Below are 22,259 nucleotides of genomic sequence, written 5' to 3' on the forward strand. Positions count from 1 at the left end.
GGGTATTATGTGGGGTGTGAAAAAACTGCCTGTGGTTTTTCCTGAGTCAGATGAATTAAATGAGGTGTGTGATAAAGCGTGGGTTTCCCCCGATAAAAAAACTGCTGATTTCAAATAAATTATTGGCACTATATCCTTTCCCGCCAGAGGTTAGGGCACGTTGGGAAACACCCCCTAGGGTAGATAAGGCGCTCACACGCTTATCAAAACAAGTGGCGTTACCGTCTCCAGATACGGCCGCCCTCAAGGAACCAGCCGATAGAAGGCTGGAAAATATCCTTAAAGGTATATACACACATACTGGTGTTATACTGCGACCAGCGATTGCCTCAGCCTGGATGTGCAGTGCTGGGGTGGCTTGGTCAGATTCCCTGACTGAAAATATTGATACCCTGGATAGGGACAGTATATTATTAACTATAGAGCATTTAAAGGATGCATTACTATATATGCGAGATGCACAGAGGGATATTTGCACCCTGGCATCTAGAGTAAGTGCGATGTCCATTTCGGCCAGAAGAGCCTTATGGACGCGACAGTGGTCAGGGGATGCGGATTCCAAACGGCATATGGAAGTATTGCCGTATAAAGGAGAGGAATTATTTGGGGTCGGTTTATCGGACCTGGTGGCCACGGCAACTGCTGGAAAATCCACCTTTTTACCCCAGGTCACCTCTCAGCAGAAGAAGACACCGTCTTTTCAAAATCAGTCCTTTCGTTCCCATAGGGGCAAGCGGGCAAAAGGCCACTCCTTTTTGCCCCGGGGCAGAGGAAGAGGGAAAAGACTGCACCAGGCAGCCCCTTCCCAGGAGCAGAAGCCCTCCCCCGCTCCGGCAAAAGCTTCAGCATGACGCTGGGGCTTTACAAGCGGACTCAGGCACGGTGGGGGCACGTCTCAAAAATTTCAACGCGCAGTGGGCTCACTCGCAAGTGGACCCCTGGATCCTGCAGGTAGTATCTCAGGGGTACAAATTGGAATTCGAGACATCTCCCCCTCGCCGGTTCCTGAAGTCTGCTCTACCAACGTCTCCCTCCGACAGGGAGGCTGTTTTGGAAGCTATTCACAAGCTGTATTCTGAGCAGGTGATAATCAAGGTACCCCTCCTACAACAGGGAAAGGGGTATTATTCAACACTGTTTGTGGTACCGAAGCCGGACGGCTCGGTGAGACCCATTTTAAATCTGAAATCCTTGAACACTTACATAAGAAGGTTCAAGTTCAAGATGGAGTCACTCAGAGCAGTGATAGCGAACTTGGAAGAAGGGGACTATATGGTGTCTCTGGACATCAAGGATGCTTACCTCCATGTCCCAATTTGCCCTTCTCACCAAGGGTACCTCAGGTTTGTGGTACAGAACTGTCATTATCAGTTTCAGACGCTGCCGTTTGGATTGTCCACGGCACCCCGGGTCTTTACCAAGGTAATGGCCGAAATGATGATTCTCCTTCGAAGAGAAGGCGTCTTAATTATCCCTTACTTGGACGATCTCCTGATAAGGGCAAGGTCAAGGGAACAGTTAGAGGTCGGTGTAGCACTATCTCAGGTAGTGCTGCGTCAGCACGGGTGGATTCTAAATATCCCAAAATCACAGCTGATTCCAACAACACGTCTGCTGTTCCTAGGGATGATTCTGGACACAGTACAGAAAAAGGTGTTTCTCCCGGAGGAGAAAGCCAGGGAGTTATCCGACCTAGTCAGGAACCTCCTAAGACCAGGCCAGGTGTCAGTGCATCAATGCACAAAGGTCCTGGGAAAGATGGTGGCTTCTTACGAAGCGATTCCATTCGGCAGATTCCACACAAGAACTTTTCAGTGGGATCTGCTGGACAAATGGTCTCGATCGCATCTTCAAATGCATCAGCGGATAACCCTGTCTCCAAGGACAAGGGTGTCTCTCCTGTGGTGGTTACAGAGTGCTCATCTCCTAGAGGGCCGCAGATTCGGCATTCAGGATTGGGTCCTGGTGACCACGGATGCCAGCCTGAGAGGCTGGGGAGCAGTCACACAGGGAAAAAATTTCCAGGGCTTGTGGTCAAGCATGGAAACGTCACTTCACATAAATATCCTGGAACTAAGGGCCATTTACAATGCCCTGAGTCAGGCAAGGCCTCTGCTTCAGGGTCAGTCGGTGTTGATCCAGTCGGACAACATCACGGCAGTCGCCCACGTAAACAGACAGGGCGGCACAAGAAGCAGGAGGGCAATGACGGAAGTTGCAAGGATTCTTCGCTGGGCGGAAAATCATGTGATAGCACTGTCAGCAGTGTTCATTCCGGGAGTGGACAACTGGGAAGCAGACTTCCTCAGCAGACACGATCTCCACCCGGGGGAGTGGGGACTTCACCCAGAAGTCTTCCACATGATTGTGAACCGTTGGGAAAAACCAAAGGTGGACATGATGGCGTCCCGCCTCAACAAAAAACTGGACAGATATTGCGCCAGGTCAAGGGACCCTCAGGCAATAGCTGTGGACGCTCTGGTAACACAGTGGGTGTACCGATCAGTGTATGTGTTCCCTCCTCTGCCTCTCAGACCCAAGGTATTGAGAATCATAAGAAGGAGAGGAGTAAAGACTATACTCGTGGCTCCGGATTGGCCAAGAAGGACTTGGTACCCGGAACTTCAAGAGATGCTCACGGAAGACCCGTGGCCTCTACCTCTAAGAATGGACCTGCTCCAGCAGGGACCATGTCTGTTTCAAGACTTACCGCGGCTGCGTTTGACGGCATGGCGGTTGAAGGAAAAAGGCATTCCGGATGAAGTCATCCCTACCCTGATCAAAGCCAGGAAGGATGTAACTGTGCAACATTATCACCGTATTTGGCGTAAATATGTTGCGTGGTGTGAGGCCAGGAAGGCCCCTACAGAGGAATTTCAACTGGGTCGTTTCCTGCATTTCCTGCAAACAGGACTGTCTATGGGCCTAAAATTAGGGTCCATTAAGGTTCAAATTTCGGCCCTGTCAATATTCTTCTAAAAAGAACTAGCTTCAGTTCCTGAAGTTCAGACGTTTGTCAAGGGGGTACTGCATATACAGCCTCCTTTTGTGCCTCCTGTGGCACCTTGGGATCTCAATGTAGTTTTGGGATTCCTAAAATCACATTGGTTTGAACCACTCACCACTGTGGACTTAAAATATCTCACATGGAAAGTGGTAATGATGTTAGCCCTGGCTTCAGCCAGGCGTGTATCAGAATTGGCGGCTTTATCCTATAAAAGCCCTTACCTAATTTTTCATACGGATAGGGCAGAATTGAGGACTCGGCCTCAATTTCTTCCTAAAGTGGTTTCAGCATTTCACTTAAACCAGCCTATTGTGGTGCCTGCGGCTACTAGGGACTTGGAGGATTCCAAGTTGCTAGACGTAGTCAGGGCCCTGAAAATATATGTTTCCAGGACGGCTGGAGTCAGAAAATCTGACTCGCTGTTTATCCTGTATGCACCCAACAAGCTGGGTGCTCCTGCTTCTAAGCAGACGATTGCTCGTTGGATTTGTAGTACAATTCAGCTTGCACATTCTGTGGCAGGCCTGCCACAGCCAAAATCTGTAAAAGCCCATTCCACACGGAAAGTGGGCTCATCTTGGGCGGCTGCCCGAGGGGTCTCGGCTTTACAACTTTGCCGAGCAGCTACTTGGTCAGGGGCAAACACGTTTGCTAAATTCTACAAATTTGATACCCTGGCTGAGGAGGACCTGGAGTTCTCTCATTCGGTGCTGCAGAGTCATCCGCACTCTCCCGCCCGTTTGGGAGCTTTGGTATAATCCCCATGGTCCTTACGGAGTCCCCAGCATCCACTTAGGACGTTAGAGAAAATAAGAATTTACTTACCGATAATTCTATTTCTCATAGTCCGTAGTGGATGCTGGGCGCCCATCCCAAGTGCGGATTGTCTGCAATACTTGTACATAGTTATTGTTACAAAAATCGGGTTATTATTGTTGTGAGCCATTTTTTCAGAGGCTCCTTTGTTATCATGCTGTTAACTGGGTTCAGATCACAAGTTGTACGGTGTGATTGGTGTGGCTGGTTTGAGTCTTACCCGGGATTCAAAATCCTTCCTTATTGTGTACGCTCGTCCGGGCACAGTATCCTAACTGAGGCTTGGAGGAGGGTCATAGGGGGAGGAGCCAGTGCACACCAGGTAGTCCTAAAGCTTTTTACTTTGTGCCCAGTCTCCTGCGGAGCCGCTACTCCCCATGGTCCTTACGGAGTCCCCAGCATCCACTACGGACTATGAGAAATAGAATTATCGGTAAGTAAATTCTTATTATAAACAATTCGCCAGGTAGAGCACGTTATTATAAACAATGCGCCAGGTAGAGCACGTTATTATAAACAATGCGCCAGGTAGAGCACATTATTATAAACAATGCGCCAGGTAGAGCACGTTATACACTTTGCTCCAGGTACAGCACGTTATTATACACAATGCTCCAGGTACAGCACGTTATTATACACAATGCTCCAGGTACAGCACGTTATTATACACAATGCGCCAGGTACAGCACGTTATTATACACCAGCACGTTATTATACACAATGCGCCAGGTACAGCACGTTGTTGTACACAATGCGCCAGGCACAGCACGTTGTTGTACACACTGCGCCAGGCACAGCACGTTGTTGTACACACTGCGCCAGGCACAGCACTGAGGCACACTGCGCCAACCACTTATGACCTCCAGCACCCAAACCCCCCCCCCCCCCCCCCCCATCACATGAAACCTTCAGCAAGACCATTCACCAACGACCACACGCAGCCTACTGCAGCCCTGGCACACATGCCGCTGAGGAGGAGGGAGGCAGATACGGAGCGCTACTCACCGTCGCAGAGGAGGTGCCTGGTGCGCATGGCCGGTCGCTTGGTGCTGGCGGCGGAGCATGCAGCTGGGAGGAGTCGGATGAGCGGGGCCAGTCTGTCAGCGCTGCCGCACGGATTCATGTGCTGGCGGCGGGGCCTGGGTCAGCGTGGAGGAGGGGAGCAGGATTCAAAGCTGGCGAACTGGCGGGAGACACTGCAGGCTGTGATTGGCTGGAGACTACAGGAGGTGATTGGCTAAGGAAACAGCCAGTCACCTCCTGCGTTCTGCTGACCTGTTGGCGCGATCGATGCAAACACACATCCAGATAAGCGCGTCCTGTGGGACCCGCTCATCTTCTAAATGTGAGTCCCGGGCGGCCGTTTCTGGGTAAAATATGCGCCATATCGCGTATTTGCGTTCACTGCATGGTGTGATTTATTTATTGACATTGCATAGAACTAACTTTTATTAAAGTGGTCTGAATTGAGTGACTGTTCATTGTGTTACATTAGAAAACTACAAATTGTTGTGCCCTTTTTCTTTCTTTCTTTCTTTCTATTCTTTCAGGTATGATTGTTCCTGGCCCAAGAATGTCAGCAATCATCCGGTTGCAGGGGCTTCCTGCTATTGCAGATTCTGTTGACATTCGACAGTTCTTTTATGGATTGAATATTCCCAAGGGAGGTGTGTATATCACTGGTGGAAAATTTGGTGAGGCTTTTATTTTATTTGCAACCTACGAAGATGCTCGGTGTGCATTATGCCTGTCAGGTCGTCCTCTAAAGAATTCACAAATTCATCTAGCACCCAGCAATGAATCTGAAATGCAGCGTGCATTGGAGATCTACCGTCTAGGTGGGAATGAGTCTATGGGTGCTCTTTATTATCCAGGGACAAATGTTAGAGTTCCTGTCGGTAAGCCTTCATATATATACATACATGGGATGCCCTTAAAAACCACAAAAGTGGACATCCGAGACTTTTTTAAAGGGCTCCCCGTCATCGACATAATATTCTTGAAATTTGGAAATGGAATCAGGAATGGAAATGGTATTGTTAAATTTGCAAATAGTACTGATGCTACTGAAGGGCTCAAATTTAGCAGTCGGTGCATTTGTGAGTCATCAGTAACACTCAAACTTTCAGATGAGAAAGAGTGGATAAAGAATGATGGCAGCTCAAATGTTCGAGGAAGGGAGTTGTCTCCATCGCGTTCATCTAGCTATAGGAGAAGATTGTCCCGGTCAAGGTCTAGATCTCCAAGAAATAGGAGGGTAAGGGCTAGTTCACCATATATTCGTGAATTTTATGTGCATCTTATTAACCTGAGTTACAGAGCTGAAAAAAGGGATATAAAAAAGTTATTTTATGATACCGACATGAGCGACTCTCGTATTACATTCTTACTCGACAAAGACGGTAGGAGGACAAAAGAAGCTTTCACAATGTTCACCACACAAAAAGATTATAAAAGAGCGTTGAGCTTGAACAATGAAACCTTTAAGGGCAATACAATAAACATATTGGCTATTTCCAGAAGGAATATGTTGGAGCTAATTGAGCGCATGAAAACTAGAGTGGCAAAAGATCACCCAGATTTTCGGAAATCTACAAAGCAAAGCTCTCGAGAAAAGCGCTGCATGTTTTTGCGAAATTTCCCTGCTGAGATTACAAAAGCTGATGTCAAGAATTTTTTTACTGGTTATTCTTTGAAAGAAGATAACATTTCCCTATTGTTTGATAGTAGAGGACAAGGCCTTGGAGAAGTGTTGGTTAAATTTGCTAATGAAACAGAAGCACACAAGGCCGAAAGACTAAACCATAAAAAGTTTCTAGGAACAGAAATCCTTTTGAGTCGCATCACTGAGGAACAAATGAAAGCTTTCGGTAATGTTACAAGTATTTCTGCTGCCCAAAATACAGATGAGCTGAACCTTGTTTCCCAAGCCGACGACACCCCTGATGTATCTTCAGAGTCTGTATACAAACCACCTTCCAGTTTGGCGGTGGAGGTGGCATCATCGTTGGACTCTAGTGGAGTGATGCCAGCGCTGGATTCCAGGGAGGAAGAGATGCGTTTTGACGTCGATGACCCTATTCCATTTTTCATATCTAAAACGGAAGATGAGGCACCGGACAGCCTAGAGGCTCCCAACGAGGCATCCGTAGAGGCCGTACAGACCGTTCCTGTTTTGGAATCTGAAAGCCCTTTGCAACAGAGTGATATCGCTGATGAACGTCCAGGTGAATCTGAATTGTTGAGTTCAGATGTTGAGAATGGCTGCAATGAGGAATCCAACTTAGAGGCTGCAAACAATAGAGTGACATTACTGTTCATTAGGAACCTGCCCTGCACAGTTACTGTTGCCGAAATTCTAGACTTCTTCAATGGCTACAAAATGAGCTCTGTAAATCTGAAAAACATTGAAAGAGGTATAGCAACTGTGCGTATGTCGAGCTACAAAGAAGCAGTGTCTGCTATAAATGCACTTAACAAGAAAGAGATTGGCCATAAGCAGGCATTTCTCAGCTTATTTTAATTGCTGAGCAAGTTTTCTTGGTAAGTCCCCTTTTTGTGTATTCCCTAAACACACACACCCCCCGACCCCCCCCCCCCCCCCCAAGAATATAAATTCTTGTAATCGATTTGTAGAAATTTTTTTTTTTTTTCATTCTGTAAGGAATCCTTTAAGTTTCAGATGATGTTTACGAGCAGAAGGAATAGATAAGCAACAATTTTGTTTCTTGCATCCTGCTCATAGGTTGCAGATTAATTTTTTTAGCCGCAGTTGTTTAGAAGTTCTTATTGTATGCAGGAAAGGCAGTATCTGTTAAAAATCGATTTTGACGTTAATTTCAATTATTTTTACCTTTAAAAAAAAAAAATGCATTATTTTTTTTTGTGTGCAGGAATAAAGTATATATTTCAGCAGCAGTATCTAAGATAAAATCAAGTCATATACTGTGTGTTTTTAGTTGTATATGAGTAGTAGTAACTTTAAAACAGGTTATCCACAGATTTGATAATCTAACTCTGGATTAGAGTAATGATCTTGTACTATGTATAAACCTGAGTAAATGTCCAGAGCATGAATGAGAAGTTTGACATGAATCCAATCTTGTTCGCTTTCAGAGTACAAGCTTTTGTTCTTGTTACTTTTTGTTGCAAAGATCTCTTCAGTATCCTCACACTGCTGTGCTTAGTAAATTCAAACATCTTGTTTACAACGTTATTACTGCAATGTGTTCTGTCAATGTTACTAGTTTAAAGCACAGTTTGTCTAAAATGTTTAATGTAATATAGTTGCTGAGAATTATCAATATAAATCATCATAAGTAAACATTGAGAAGTTTTTTATTTTTACTGTCGTTGCCTAAAGTTTTTTTTTCTTCTTTGTATGCAGTGGGTCTTCTTTTCATGAACCCTATAGGCTGCATCAAATCTCATTTGCTGAAGACCCTATAGGCTGCATCAAACCTTATTTGCTTCAGAGATAAGATCTCCATGGCTCCCATGTCTGTGACCAATTTTGTTCGATAGAAAGCCATCTGTGCCTTTGTGCACATAAGACACAAAGGGGCCGATTCAGTTGTTTGGGCGTCTAAAACATTTTTAGACGGCCAAACAATTGTTACAATTCAACTGTGTTTGGCCGCCAATGCACGTCGTGCGTGTTGCGCCCAAACAGAATGGGTTTAGCCGCCTAAAACTGCTAAACCTGTTTAAACTCTGTTTTTGACATCCAAACTCCCGAGTTTGCACACCTTTTTCTCGCACCTTCGGGAGGTTGCTAGAAAAAATGTCAGCCCGGTGGCTACTAGGTGGTACATTTACTAAAGCTTCTAAAACAGAGAACTGGTGATGTTGCCCATAGCAACCAATCAGATGCTGTCTATCATTTTCTAAAAGGCAATAGAGAAATGATAGACAGCGTATGATTGGTTGCTATCGGCAACATCACCAATTCTGTTTTAGAAGCTTTAATAAATTTACCCCTAGGTGTCTAAACGGGATAACAGTTGTATTGCTCAAAATGGTGCAATTCAATTGTTGCTCTGTTTAGACAGCCAGTGAACAGACAACTAATAACTAACAAACACACCATGTTTTTAAAACAAATTTTGGTAAAACTGTATGGGGGAATTCAGTTGTATGGGCCGGTGGTTGTCAGTGCCAGGCACCCTACGGAGCAATTCAATTGCTCCCTTTGTACGTAAACAGCTGTTGGCGCTAGATATTTCTGCTTGCAGCACTCCAAACTGTCCAGCGGAAAAGTTTTTGGGCACACACAGCACTTCTCGCATTGTGTCCAGCACTTTAGTCGGGTTCAGCCTATATGTAATTCTCCCCCCCCCCCCCCTTTTTTTTTTTTTTTTTTTTTGGAATAAACCTTTTGCACTTGCAAAGCAACTATAGTAAGAGCTGTTCAAGCTCAATCTCATAGCCTCTATCAAACAAAATTACTCCATAATTTTAAATTGGGTGGACTACTATTGGATATAGCGATTTCAGTAAAATACTTCTTCCAGAAAGCAGATGTAGGAATAATCTAAGCTATATCTATCAGCATAAGTTATTTCAACAAGAACATGATGAATTTGGCGATCGACATTTATATTGTCTAACCACGGGTAAATGTAATGGCCTGTGTGTTACATCCAGCTGCAAAATATCAGCAATTTGGAGGGCAAACTATTCTGATTTATGGGGGGGTTTCAATTGATCGTGGTATATTTTACTGGGCTTTATCACAATTCAGCTAATGCACTTTTGCAGTAAAATTTACCTGCTATTGTGTATTTAAAAAAAGTTTTTGCGATTTCAGCTACAAAAAAGGCCCTTATTGCTGATTTTGGTACTCCTGCTCCAGGCAGGTGAAGCAAAATCCTCGATAGTGCCGGCTATCGGGGATAATTAAATTACTTCACTATTCCACTCCTGGTCCATGCTTTCTCCATCATTGCGGTTGGAGTAGTTGGGGGGAGGGGTGAAAATGGTACATATTGCCTTTAATTATTATAGCGATACTCCAGATTTAACTGGCAGTTTGAATATACATTGTTGCCAGTAGAAGTGCAGCTGATCTCATAAGCCGCCCTAACTGCTCCTGTCTGAAAGCAGTCTACATTCAAGGTACCAATTTATGATCCACCAATAGTTGTGCTTCCTTGATTACATCTGACGTTGCTAATTGGCTGGATGGATGGTTTATTTTACTCTAAGGGAATAATTCAAATATTTCATGCACCATCTGCTGGGCGTCTATCGGAGCAATTCAACTGTTGCTCCGATCAGACGCCCCCATTAGTGGCAGCAGACACATTCTTTTTCCAGGGGTGTGAGAAAATTGTGGAAACAGTCTGTAGTTTTGACACCCAACTTTAGACTGGTTTAGCAGCTTTGCGCAGCTAACCTGAAGCTTTCTGGCACATCAACCACAAATGGGCAACTGATTGAAGCAACAATTGGCTCAGATAGACACCCTATTTGTATAGATATCGAGGATGGAGCCCATGGAACATTTTGAATTGCTCCCCCCCAATAATTTGAAACCTTTTTCTCTTACGTCCTAGAGGATGCTGGGAACTCCGTAATGACCATGGGGATAGACGGGCTCCGCAGGAGACATGGGCACTAAGAAAGAAGTTTAGGTGTGGGTAGTGTTCACTCTAGGCTGTTTTAGCAGGGCGCCGCGCCCTGCCCGTTTTTTAGTAGGCAAAACCCGCCCAGCCCCTTTTGCGGCGCCCTGCTAGAACAGCCCTCCCGGCGTGTATAGATGCCGTGCGCATGCGCGTGGCATCCATTCACGCAATGGGAGAGAGCTGGGGGAAGCCCAGCACCGACGGAGGTGCTGGGCACGCCCCCAACAGTGACGTCGCCGGCCACAGACGCGCTCTCTATAGTAGCGTCTGTGGGCTGTACCGCCCCTAAAATGACGTAGGCGTGGCCACACCCCCTAATTTGCGTGGTCGCGCCCCCGTTTCGGACGCCATGCCCCTTTTCACTCCTAGAGTGAACACTATATGGGTGTGCACTGGCTCCTCCCTCTATGCCCCTCCTCCAGACCTCAGTTTATTACTGTGCCCAGAGGAGACTGGGTGCATTACAGGGAGCTCTCCTGAGATTCCTGAAAAGAGTATAAGGAAAAGAAACCTGAGGTATCCTTTACCCCTTCTCATGAGCTGAACGAGTTATTTGAATGGGAATCTCCAGACAAGAAACTGCAGATTCCCAAAATGATTTTTATGGCGTATCCTTTCCCGACTAAGGACAGGATACGGTGGGAATCCTCCCCAAGGGTAGACAGAGCATTGACACGCTTATCCAAAAAGGTAGCACTGCCATACCAAGATACTGCTACCCTCCGGGATCCTGATGATCGCAAGCAGGAGGTTACCTTAAAGTCCATTTACACACACTCTGGCACCTTACTCAGACCGGCGATAGCGTCGGCTTGGGTTTGTAGCGCTGTAGCAGCTTGGACAGATACCTTATCGGCGGAATTGGATACCCTGGATAAGGATACCATTTTATTGACCCTGGGTCATATTATTATGAGGGATGCTCAAAGAGACATTGGCCTACTGGGTTCTAGAGTCAACGCTATGTCGATTTCTGCTAGACGAGTCCTATGGACCCGGCAATGGACAGGTGATGCTGACTCGAGGCATATGGAGGTTTTACCTTACAGGGGTGAGGAATTGTTTGGGGAAGGGCTCTCGGACCTGGTCTCCACTGCTACGGCAGGTAAATCAAATTTTTTGCCTTATATTCCCTCACAGCCTAAGAAAGCGCCACATTATCAAATGCAGTCCTTTCGGTCCAATAAAAACAAGAGAGTACGAGGATCGTCTTTTCTTGCCAGAGGTAAGGGCAGAGGGAAAAAGCTGCCTACCACAGCTAGTTTTCAGGAGCAGAAGTCCGCCCCGGCCTCTACAAAATCCACCGCATGACACTGGGGCTCCGCTGAGGGAGTCCGCCCCAGTGGGGGCACGTCTTCGACTTTTCAGCCACATCTGGGTTCATTCACAGGTGGATCCCTTGGCAATAGAAATAGATTCCCAGGGTTACAAGCTGGAATTCGAAGAGCTGCCTCCTCGCATGTTTTTCAAATCGGCCCTACCAGCCTCTCCCCCAGAAAGGGAGATAGTTTTAAATGCAATTCACAAATTGTCTCTTCAACAGGTGGTGGTCAAAGTTCCCCTGCTTCAACAAGGTAGGGGGTATTACTCCACCCTATTTGTAGTCCCGAAACCGGTCGGTTTGGTCAGACCCATTTTAAATTTAAAATCCTTGAACCTATACTTTAAAAAGGTTCAAGTTCAAGATGGAATCGCTCAGAGCGGTCATCGCCAGCCTAGAAGGGGGGGGATTTTATGGTATCCCTGGACATAAAGGATGCATACCTTCATGTTCCCATATATCCACCTCATCAGGCGTACCTGAGATTTGCGGTACAGGATTGTCATTACCAATTTCAGACGTTGCCGTTTGGGCTTTCCACGGCCCCGAGGATTTTCACCAAGGTAATGGCGGAAATGATGGTGCTCCTGCGCAAGCAGGGTGTCACAATTATCCCGTACTTGGACGATCTCATAATAAAAGCGAGATCACGGGAGCAGTTGTTGAACAGCGTGTCACTTTCACTGAAGGTGTTACAGCAACACGGCTGGATTCTCAATATCCCGAAGTCACAGTTAGTTCCTACGACTCTTTTGACCTTCTTATGCATGATTCTGGATACGGACCAGAAAAGGGTTTATCTTCCAATAGAAAAGGCCCAGGAACTCATGACTCTGGTCAGGGACCTATTGAAGCCAAAACAGGTGTCAGTGCATCATTGCACTCGAGTCTTGGGAAAGATGGTGGCATCTTACGAGGCCATTCCCTTCGGCAGGTTCCATGCGAGGACTTTCCAATGGGACCTACTGGACAAGTGGTCCGGGTCACATCTACAGATTCATCAGTTGATCACCCTGTCCCCCAGGGCCAGGGTGTCTCTCCTGTGGTGGCTACAGAGTGCTCACCTTCTAGAGGGTCGCAGGTTCGCCATTCAGGACTGGATTCTGGTAACCACGGACGCGAGCCTCCGAGGTTGGTGAGCAGTCACACAGGGAAGAAACTTCCAAGGTCTTTGGTCAAGTCAAGAGACTTGGCTTCACATCAATGTCCTGGAGCTGAGGGCCATATACAACGCCCTTCGTCAAGCGGAGACTTTGCTTCGCGACCTCCCTGTTCTGATCCAGTCAGACCACATCACCGCAGTGGCTCATGTAAACCGCCAAGGCGGCACAAGGAGCAGAGTGGCAATGGCGGAAGCCGCCAGGATTCTTCGCTGGGCGGAAAATCATGTAGGCGCACTGTCAGCAGTGTTCGTTCCGGGAGTGGACAACTGGGAAGCAGACTTCCTCAGCAGACACGATCTACATCCTGGAGAGTGGGGACTTCATCAGGAAGTCTTCGCACCGATTGCAAGTCAGCGGGGACTGCCCCTGATAGACATGATGGCGTCCCGCCTCAACAAAAAACTACAGAGGTATTGCGGCAGGTCAAGAGACCCTCAGGCGGTGGCAGTGGACGCCCTCGTTACACCGTGGGTGTTCCAGTCGGTCTATGTGTTTCCTCCTCTTCCTCTCATCCCCAAGGTGTTGAGAATAATAAGAAAAAGAGAACTACAGGCAATTCTCATTGCTCCAGATTGGGCACGAAGGGCCTTGTATCCGGATCTGCAGGAAATGCTCACAGAAGATCCGTGGCCTCTTCCTCTAAGACAGGACCTGTTACAACAGGGGCCCTGTCTGTTCCAAGACTTACCGCGGCTGCGTTTGACGGCATGGCGGTCCTAGCTGAAAAGGGCATTCCGGATGAGGTCATTCCTACTCTGATAAAGGCTAGGAAGGACGTGACAGCTAAACATTTTCACCGTATATGGCGGAAGTATGTTTCTTGGTGTGAGGCCAGGAATGCTCCTACGGAAGAATTCCATCTGGGCCGTTTCCTTCATTTCCTAGAAACTGGAGTGAATTTGGGCCTAAAATTATGCTCCATTAAGGTTCAGATTTCGTCCCTATCCATTTTCTTTCAGAAGGAATTGCCTTCTCTCCCAGAAGTACAGACTTTTGTGAAGGGAGTACTGCATATTCAGCCTCCTTTTGTACCTCCAGTGGCACCTTGGGACCTGAACGTGGTGTTGTTTCCTTAAGTCACACTTGTTTGAACCACTTAAAACGGTGGAGTTAAAATATCTCGCTTGGAAAGTGGTCATGTTGTTAGCCTTGGCTTCGGCTAGGCGAGTGTCGGAGTTGGCGGCTTTGTCTCCTAAAAGCCCCTATTTAGTTTTCCATATGGATAGCGCGGAATTGCGGACCCATCCTCAATTCTTGCCTAAGGTGGTTTCGTCTTTTCATATGAACCAACCTATTGTGTTGCCTGTGGCTACGCGAGACTTGGAGGATTCAGAGTCCCTTGATGTGGTCAGGGCTTTGAAAATTTACGTGGCCAGAACGGCTAGGGTCAGGAAAACGGAAGCTCTGTTTATCCTGTATGCAGCCAACAAGGTTGGCGCTCCTGCTTCCAAGCAGACTATTGCTCGCTGGATCTGTAACACGATTCAGCAGGCTCATTCTACAGCTGGATTGCCATTACCAAAATCAATAAAGGCCTATTCCACCAGGAAAGTGGGCTCTTCTTGGGCGGCTGCCCGAGGGGTCTCGGCATTACAGCTGTGCCGAGCTGCTACTTGGTCGGGTTCAAACACTTTTGCAAAATTCTATAAGTTTGATACCCTGGCTGAGGAGGACCTCATGTTTGCTCAATCGGTGCTGCAGTCATCCGCACTCTCCCGCCCGTTTTGGAGCTTTGGTATAATCCCCATGGTCCTTACGGTGTCCCCAGCATCCTCTAGGATGTAAGAGAAAATAAGATTTTAAACCTACCGGTAAATCTTTTTCTCCTAGTCCGTAGAGGATGCTGGGCGCCCGTCCCAAGTGCGGACTACTTCTGCAAGACTTGTATATAGTTTTTGCTTACATAAGGGTTATGTTACAGTTAAGATCAGTCTCAGACTGCTGCTGTATTGTTTCATACTGTTAACTGGTTCGTATATCCCAAGTTATACGGTGTGGATGGTGTGGGCTGGTATGGATCTTGCCCTTAGATTAACTAAAATCATTTCCTCGTACTGTCCGACTCCTCTGGGCACAGTTTCTCTAACTGAGGTCTGGAGGAGGGGCATAGAGGGAGGAGCCAGTGCGCACCCATACCTAAAGTTCTTTCTTAGTGCCCATGTCTCCTGCGGAGCCCGTCTATCCCCATGGTCCTTACGGAGTCCCCCGCATCCTCTACGGACTAGGAGAAAAAGATTTACCGGTAGGTTTAAAATCTTATTTTTTCTTTGAACAGCTGAAAACCAGCATTTTCATGTTAGCATGGAAGTTTTGGGGGATGCATTTTACTAAAGAGTCTATTTTACAAAGCTAAGGGGGTTTCACATAGCATCTAGTCAAAATATAGCTAATTTATCTGGTACATTCTAGAACATAATAGCTTAATATGATTAGTTGCTGTGAACAAAATCTCTACTTCTGTAAATCCTGTATTTTACTAACTATTCATTTGTGCCGGTCTCCCGATGCTGGGCGTCTATACAGAAGGCTGTCTATTAGAGCAATTCAATTGTTGCTCCGATCAGATGCCTGTTCGTATTTAACACACCTAAAAGCACCAAGTTTAGCAGCGCAAAGTTCTTGATTGGGCGTCTGAAGTCCTGATTTGGGTGTCCAAACCTCCAGAGCCTGCGAGAAAAAAAATGTGTGTCACAACTGATCCATGCACCAATTGAATTATAGACGCCTATTTGTTTAGACGGCCAGCAAGCAGGGGTGCCTGGAACATTTGAATGATTTTAACAATTTTTATTTATTTTCTCTGACGTCCTAGTGGATGCTGGGAACTCCGTAAGGACCATGGGGAATAGCGGGCTCCGAAGGAGACTGGGCACTCTAAGAAAGAATTAGGACTACCTGGTGTGCACTGGCTCCTCCCTCTATGCCCCTCCTCCAGACCTCAGTTAGAATCTGTGCCCAGCTCGAGCTGGATGCACACTAGGGGCTCTCCTGAGCTTCTAGAAAAGAAAGTATATTTAGGTTTTTTATTTTCAGTGAGATCTGCTGGCAACAGACTCACTGCTACGAGGGACTTAGGGGAGAGAAGCGAACCTACCTGCTTGCAGCTAGCTTGGGCTTCTAGGCTACTGGACACCATTAGCTCCAGAGGGATCGAACACAGGCCCAGCCTCGTTCGTCCGGAGCCGCGCCGCCGTCCCCCTTGCAGAGCCAGAAGCAAGAAGAACGTCCAGGAAATCGGCGGCTGAAGACTCCAGTCTTCATTAAGGTAGCGCACAGCACTGCAGCTGTGCGCCATTGCTCCCCATGCACACCTCACACTCCGGTCACTGATGGGTGCAGGGCGCTGGGGGGGGCGCCCTGGGCTGCAATAAGATTACCTTACATTGGCAAAAAATACACATAATATAGTCATTAAGACTATATATGTGTAAAATCCCCTGCCATATATCCATAAAAAAAGCGGGAGAAGTCCGCCGTGAAGGGGGCGGGGCTATCTCCCTCAGCACACTGGCGCCATTTCCTCTCACAGCTCCGCTGGAAGGACGCTCCCCAGGCTCTCCCCTGCAGTTTCCAGGCTCAATAGGGTAAAAAAGAGAGGGGGGGCACTAAATTTAGGCGCAAATTATATATATATATATATATATATATATATATATATATATATATATATAATATAGAAAGACTGTAAGGACCGGCACTCCCCCTCCAAGACTTAGTGCTTAGGTGCCATCTCAGGTAAGGATGGATAATAGACAACAAAGTAAGCGGCACTCTAAGTCTGTTTCAAAGTCAAGTGTATTTCACACAAAGTGGTCTGACGTTTCGGGGTCCAAACGCCCCTTTGTCAAGGTGAACAATAACAAGAATAATAAAATTCATACCTTATAGCGAGAAAGAAAACCCGCCAAGTGCATCTGATCACGCCCGCCCGGCCGTTTGCGGTCCGTCCCTTCTTCCGTCTCCCTTGATTGACGTCATGCACAGCGCGCCTCGCGTGTGCATCGTTGTCATGGTTACCCGACACTGAAGACAGCCGGGCTGCGGCGCTATTAAAAATTGAAAATAAAGTGCAAAATCTTTTAAAATACAGAACCCCACACCAGAAAGTTTAATCAGTTTTGGAACTAGTAAAAAGACATTCAGTTTGACTGAGGTGCTAACTGAAAGTGCCCATGAAAAGCAGTGCTTATAGAGATGAATGAATCCCCCTGCTGCCCGCTGAGATGATACCCTCAATTATACGGACTTTATGCTGGAGTACTATCAAATAATTTAGAATCTATCAAGATATGCAGATTCGTGCTTTAAATTCAAAGACTCTCCCGGCCAAATCCATCTAGGATCCTTCAGGTACCACCTCCGTCACAATAAAATAGAACAAAACAGCTACTAATTAAATAAGCAATACATAAATAAAGCTATCCTTAAATACTTAATAGATGGTTAATATATGGTTAATATTGCTACAGAGAATGTTGTCACCATACAGTACGTCAGTTCCTCTATTTAACGCATCTGAAGCTTTATTTGAAAATGTTCCAGCTCAGTTTCTCGTTCAGTCCATGGGGGTTAGTTGTGTTTAACTCAAAAATCCATTTAGTCTCTAAACGTAAGAGTCTGCCATCTCTGTCCCCTCCTCTAATGTGTTTAGGGACATGGTCGATAATCATATGTCGTAGATCGTTCATAGTGTGATGGGCTGCCGCAAAGTGTCTTGCCACCGGTTGCTCTGACTCCTTACCTGCCAGTGCCTGTTTGATGGCCGAGCGATGGAGCGCCATCCTCTCTCTGTGTTCTTACTGATTTGCCCACATAGTAAAGTCCACACGGGCATTTTATAAGATACACAATGTGTGTAGTGGTGCAGGTAAGTACGAAATTAATCTTGTAAGTTTTCTCCCGATGTGGATTATTAAAGTTGGAGCCAGTGATCATGTTTTCACAGGTGGTACATTTGATGCACTTGTAGCATCCAGGCTGCCTGCCCAAAATGGCTGTAGGGGTCTGTTTTTGTTTTTGTTTCATGTCCTTTAAACAACAAGGACATGAAACAACAACAAAAACAGACCCCTACAGCCTTTTTGGGCAGGCAGCCTGGACGCTACAAGTGCATCAAATGTACCACCTGTGAGAACATGATCACTGGCTCCAACTTTAATAATCCACATCGGGAGAAAACTTACAAGATTAATTTCGTACTTACCTGCACCACTACACACATTGTGTATCTTATAAAATGCCCGTGTAGACTTTACTATGTGGGCAAATCAGTAAGAACACTGAGAGAGAGGATGGCGCTCCATCGCTCGGCCATCAAACAGGCACTGGCAGGTAAGGAGTCAGAGCAACCGGTGGCAAGACACTTTGCGGCAGCCCATCACACTATGAACGATCTACGACATATGATTATCGACCATGTCCTTAAACACATTAGAGGAGGGGACAGAGATGGCAGACTCTTACGTTTAGAGACTAAATGGATTTTTGAGTTAAATACAACTAACCCCCATGGACTGAACGAGAAACTGAGCTGGAACATTTTCAAATAAAGCTTCAGATGCGTTAAATAGAGGAACTGGCGTACTGTATGGTGACAACATTCTCTGTAGCAATATTAACCATATATTAACCATCTATTAAGTATTTAAGGATAGCTTTATTTATGTATTGCTTATTTAATTAGTAGCTGTTTTGTTCTATTTTATTGTGACGGAGGTGGTACCTGAAGGATCCTAGATGGATTTGGCCGGGAGAGTCTTTGAATTTAAAGCACGAATCTGCATATCTTGATAGATTCTAAATTATTTGATAGTACTCCAGCATAAAGTCCGTATAATTGAGGGTATCATCTCAGCGGGCAGCAGGGGGATTCATTCATCTCTATAAGCACTGCTTTTCATGGGCACTTTCAGTTAGCACCTCAGTCAAACTGAATGTCTTTTTACTAGTTCCATAACTGATTCAACTTTCTGGTGTGGGGTTCTGTATTTTAAAAGATTTTGCACTTTATTTTCAATTTTTAATAGTGCCGCAGCCCGGCCGTCTTCAGTGTCTGGTAACCATGACAACGACGCACACGCGAGGCGCGCTGTGCATGACGTCAATCAAGGGAGACGAAAGAAGGGACGGACCGCAAACGGCCGGGCGGGCGTGATCAGATGCACTTGGCGGGTTTTCTTTCTCGCTATAAGGTATGAATTTTATTATTCTTGTTATTGTTCACCTTGACAAAGGGGCGTTTGGACCCCGAAACGTCGGACCACTTTGTGTGAAATACACTTGACTTTGAAACAGACTTAGAGTGCCGCTTACTTTGTTGTCTATTATATATATATATATATATATATATATATATATATATATATATATATATATATATATATATATATATATATATATATATATATATATATAAAATCTGCTATAGGGTAAAATCACTCATTATAGTGTACATCCCTGTGATTTATAGCGCTGTGGTGTGTGCTGGCATACTCTCTCTCTGTCTCCCCAAAGGACTTTGTGGGGTCCTGTCCTCAGTCAGAGCATTCCCTGTGTGTGTGCGCGGAGTGTCGGTACGGCTGTGTCGACATGTTTGAGGCTTATGTGGAGGCGGAGCAGGTGCCGATAAATGTGATGTCACCCCCTGCGGGGTCGACACCTGAGTGGATGGATATGTGGAAGGAATTACGTGACAGTGTCAACTCCTTACATAAGAGGTTTGATGACATAGCAGATGTGGGACAGCCGGCTTCTCAGCCCGTGCCTGCCCAGGCGTCTCAAAAGCCATCCGGGGCTCAAACGCCCGCTACCTCAGATGGCAGACACCGATGTCGACACGGATACTGACTCCAGTGTCGACGACGATGAGACTAGTGTACATTCCAATAGGGCCATCCGTTACATGATTACGGCAATGAAAAATGTGTTGCACATTTCTGACATTAACCCTGGTACCACAAAAAAGGGTATTATGTTTGGGGAGAAAAAGCAACCTGTGGTTTTTCCCCCTTCTGAAGAGTTAAATGAAGTGTGTGATGAAGCGTGGGTTTCCCCCAATAAGAAACTGGTAATTTCCCAAAAGTTACTAAGGGCATACCCTTTCCCGCCAGAGGATAGGATACGTTGGGAGACATCCCCTAGGGTGGATAAAGCGCTCACACGCTTGTCAAAGAAGGTGGCACTACCGTCTCCGGATACGGCCGCCCTAAAGGAGCCTGCGGATAGAAAGCAGGAGGCTATCCTGAAGTCTGTATATACACACTCGGGTATTATACTGAGACCGGCTATTGCTTCAGCATGGATGTGCAGTGCTGCAGCTGCGTGGTCAGATTCCCTGTCTGATAACATTGATACCCTTGACAGGGACACTATATTGCTAACTGTAGAGCATATTAAAGACGTAGTCTTATACATGAGAGATGCACAGAGGGATATTTGCCAACTGGCATCTAGAATAAATGCAATGTCCATTTCTGCCAGGAGAGTATTATGGACTCGGCAGTGGACAGGTGATGCGGATTCTAAAAGGCACATGGAGGTTTTGCCTTACAAGGGTGAGGAATTGTTTGGGGATGGTCTCTCGGACCTCGTTTCCACAGCGACGGCTGGGAAGTCGACATTTTTACCCCATGTTCCCTCACAGCCAAAGAGAGCACCGTATTATCAGGTACAGTCCTTTCGGCCCCAGAAAGGCAAGCGAGTTAAAGGCGCGTCCTTTCTGCCCAGAGGCAGAGGTAGGGGGAAAAAGCTGCACCAAAACAGCAAGTTCCCAGGAACAAAAGTCCTCTCCCGCTTCCTCTAAGTCCACCGCATGACGCTGGGGCTCCACAGGTGGAGCCAGGTGCGGTGGGGGCCCGTCTCCGGAACTTCAGCGACCAGTGGGTTCGCTCACGGGTGGATCCCTGGATTCTACAAGTGGTATCTCAGGGGTACAAGCTGGAATTTGAGACGTCTCCCTCTCGCCGTTTCATCAAATCAGCCTTGCCAACTACTCCCCTAGACAGGGAGGCGGTGCTGGAGGCGATTCACAAGCTGTACTCCCAGCAGGTGATAACCAAAGTACCCCTCCTTCAACAGGGACGGGGTTACTATTCCACAATGTTTGTGGTACCGAAACCGGACGGTTCAGTGAGACCCATTTTAAATTTGAAATCCTTGAACACTTATATAAGAAGGTTCAAGTTCAAAATGGAATCGCTCAGGGCGGTTATTGCAAGCCTGGACGAAGGGGATTACATGGTATCACTGGACATCAAGGATGCTTACCTGCATGTCCCCATTTACCCTCCTCACCAGGAGTACCTCAGATTTGGGGTACAGGACTGTCATTACCAATTCCAGACGTTGCCGTTTGGTCTGTCCACGGCACCGAGGGTATTTACCAAGGTAATGGCCAAAATGATGATACTCCTTCGAAAAAAGGGAGTTATAATTATCCCGTACTTGGACGATCTCCTTATAAAGGCGAGGTCCAGGGAACAGTTGTTGATTGGAGTAGCACTAGCTCGGGAAGTGCTACAACAGCACGGCTGGATCCTGAATATTCCAAAGTCGCAGCTGGTTCCTACAACGTGTCTACTGTTCCTGGGGATGGTTCTGGACACAGAACAGAAAAAGGTGTTTCTCCCGGAGGAGAAGACCAAGGAGATGTCGTCTCTAGTCAGAGACCTCCTAAAACCAAAACAGGTGTCGGTGCACCAGATAACCCTGTCTCCAAGGACCAGGGTGTCGCTGTTGTGGTGGCTGCAGAGTGCTCATCTTCTAGAGGGCCGCAGATTCGGCATACAGGACTGGGTCCTGGTGACCACGGATGCAAGCCTTCGAGGTTGGGGGGCAGTCGCACAGGGAAGAAACTTCCAAGGACTATGGACGAGTCAGGAGACTTCCCTACACATAAATATTCTGGAACTAAGGGCCATTTACAATGCCCTAAGTCTGGCAAGACCCCTGCTTCAACACCAGCCGGTGCTGATCCAGTCAGACAACATCACGGCGGTCGCCCATGTAAACCGGCAGGGCGGCACAAGAAGCAGGATGGCGATGGCAGAAGCCACAAGGATTCTCCGATGGGCGGAAAATCATATGTTAGCACGGTCAGCAGTGTTCATTCCGGGAGTGGACAACTGGGAAGCAGACTTCCTCAGCAGGAACGACCTCCACCCGGGAGAGTGGGGACTTCATCCAGAAGTCTTCCAAATGATTGTACACCGTTGGGAAAGGCCACAGGTGGACATGATGGCGTCCCGCCTCAACAAAAAGCTAAAAAGGTATTGCGCAAGGTCAAGGGACCCTCAGGCGATAGCTGTGGACGCTCTAGTGACACCGTG

The 22,259-nt window shown here is 46.7% G+C and overlaps 1 protein-coding gene across 9 annotated transcripts in view; it reads left to right on the forward strand.

Moving 5' to 3' along the window:
• The window catches only part of LOC134928403 (RNA-binding protein 12B-B-like), a 171,794-nt gene that overhangs the window by 74,409 nt on the left and 75,126 nt on the right, over positions 1–22,259 (forward strand). For 7 of the 9 annotated variants that reach the window (XR_010177913.1, XR_010177912.1, XR_010177914.1 and 4 more), the window contains exon 2: positions 5,374–7,366. Coding sequence is in view for 1 of the 9 variants with exons in the window: in XM_063924104.1 (XP_063780174.1) it covers positions 5,374–7,346 (1,973 nt within the window). In the remaining 8 variants the exon portion in view is untranslated. Of the gene's footprint in view, positions 1–5,373; positions 8,148–22,259 lie in introns of those variants that run through there. The other 2 variants (XR_010177919.1, XM_063924104.1) reach the window with 2 other exon arrangements.

This window comes from Pseudophryne corroboree, chromosome 5 (genome assembly GCF_028390025.1).
Source record: "Pseudophryne corroboree isolate aPseCor3 chromosome 5, aPseCor3.hap2, whole genome shotgun sequence".
Lineage (NCBI taxonomy): Eukaryota > Metazoa > Chordata > Amphibia > Anura > Myobatrachidae > Pseudophryne > Pseudophryne corroboree.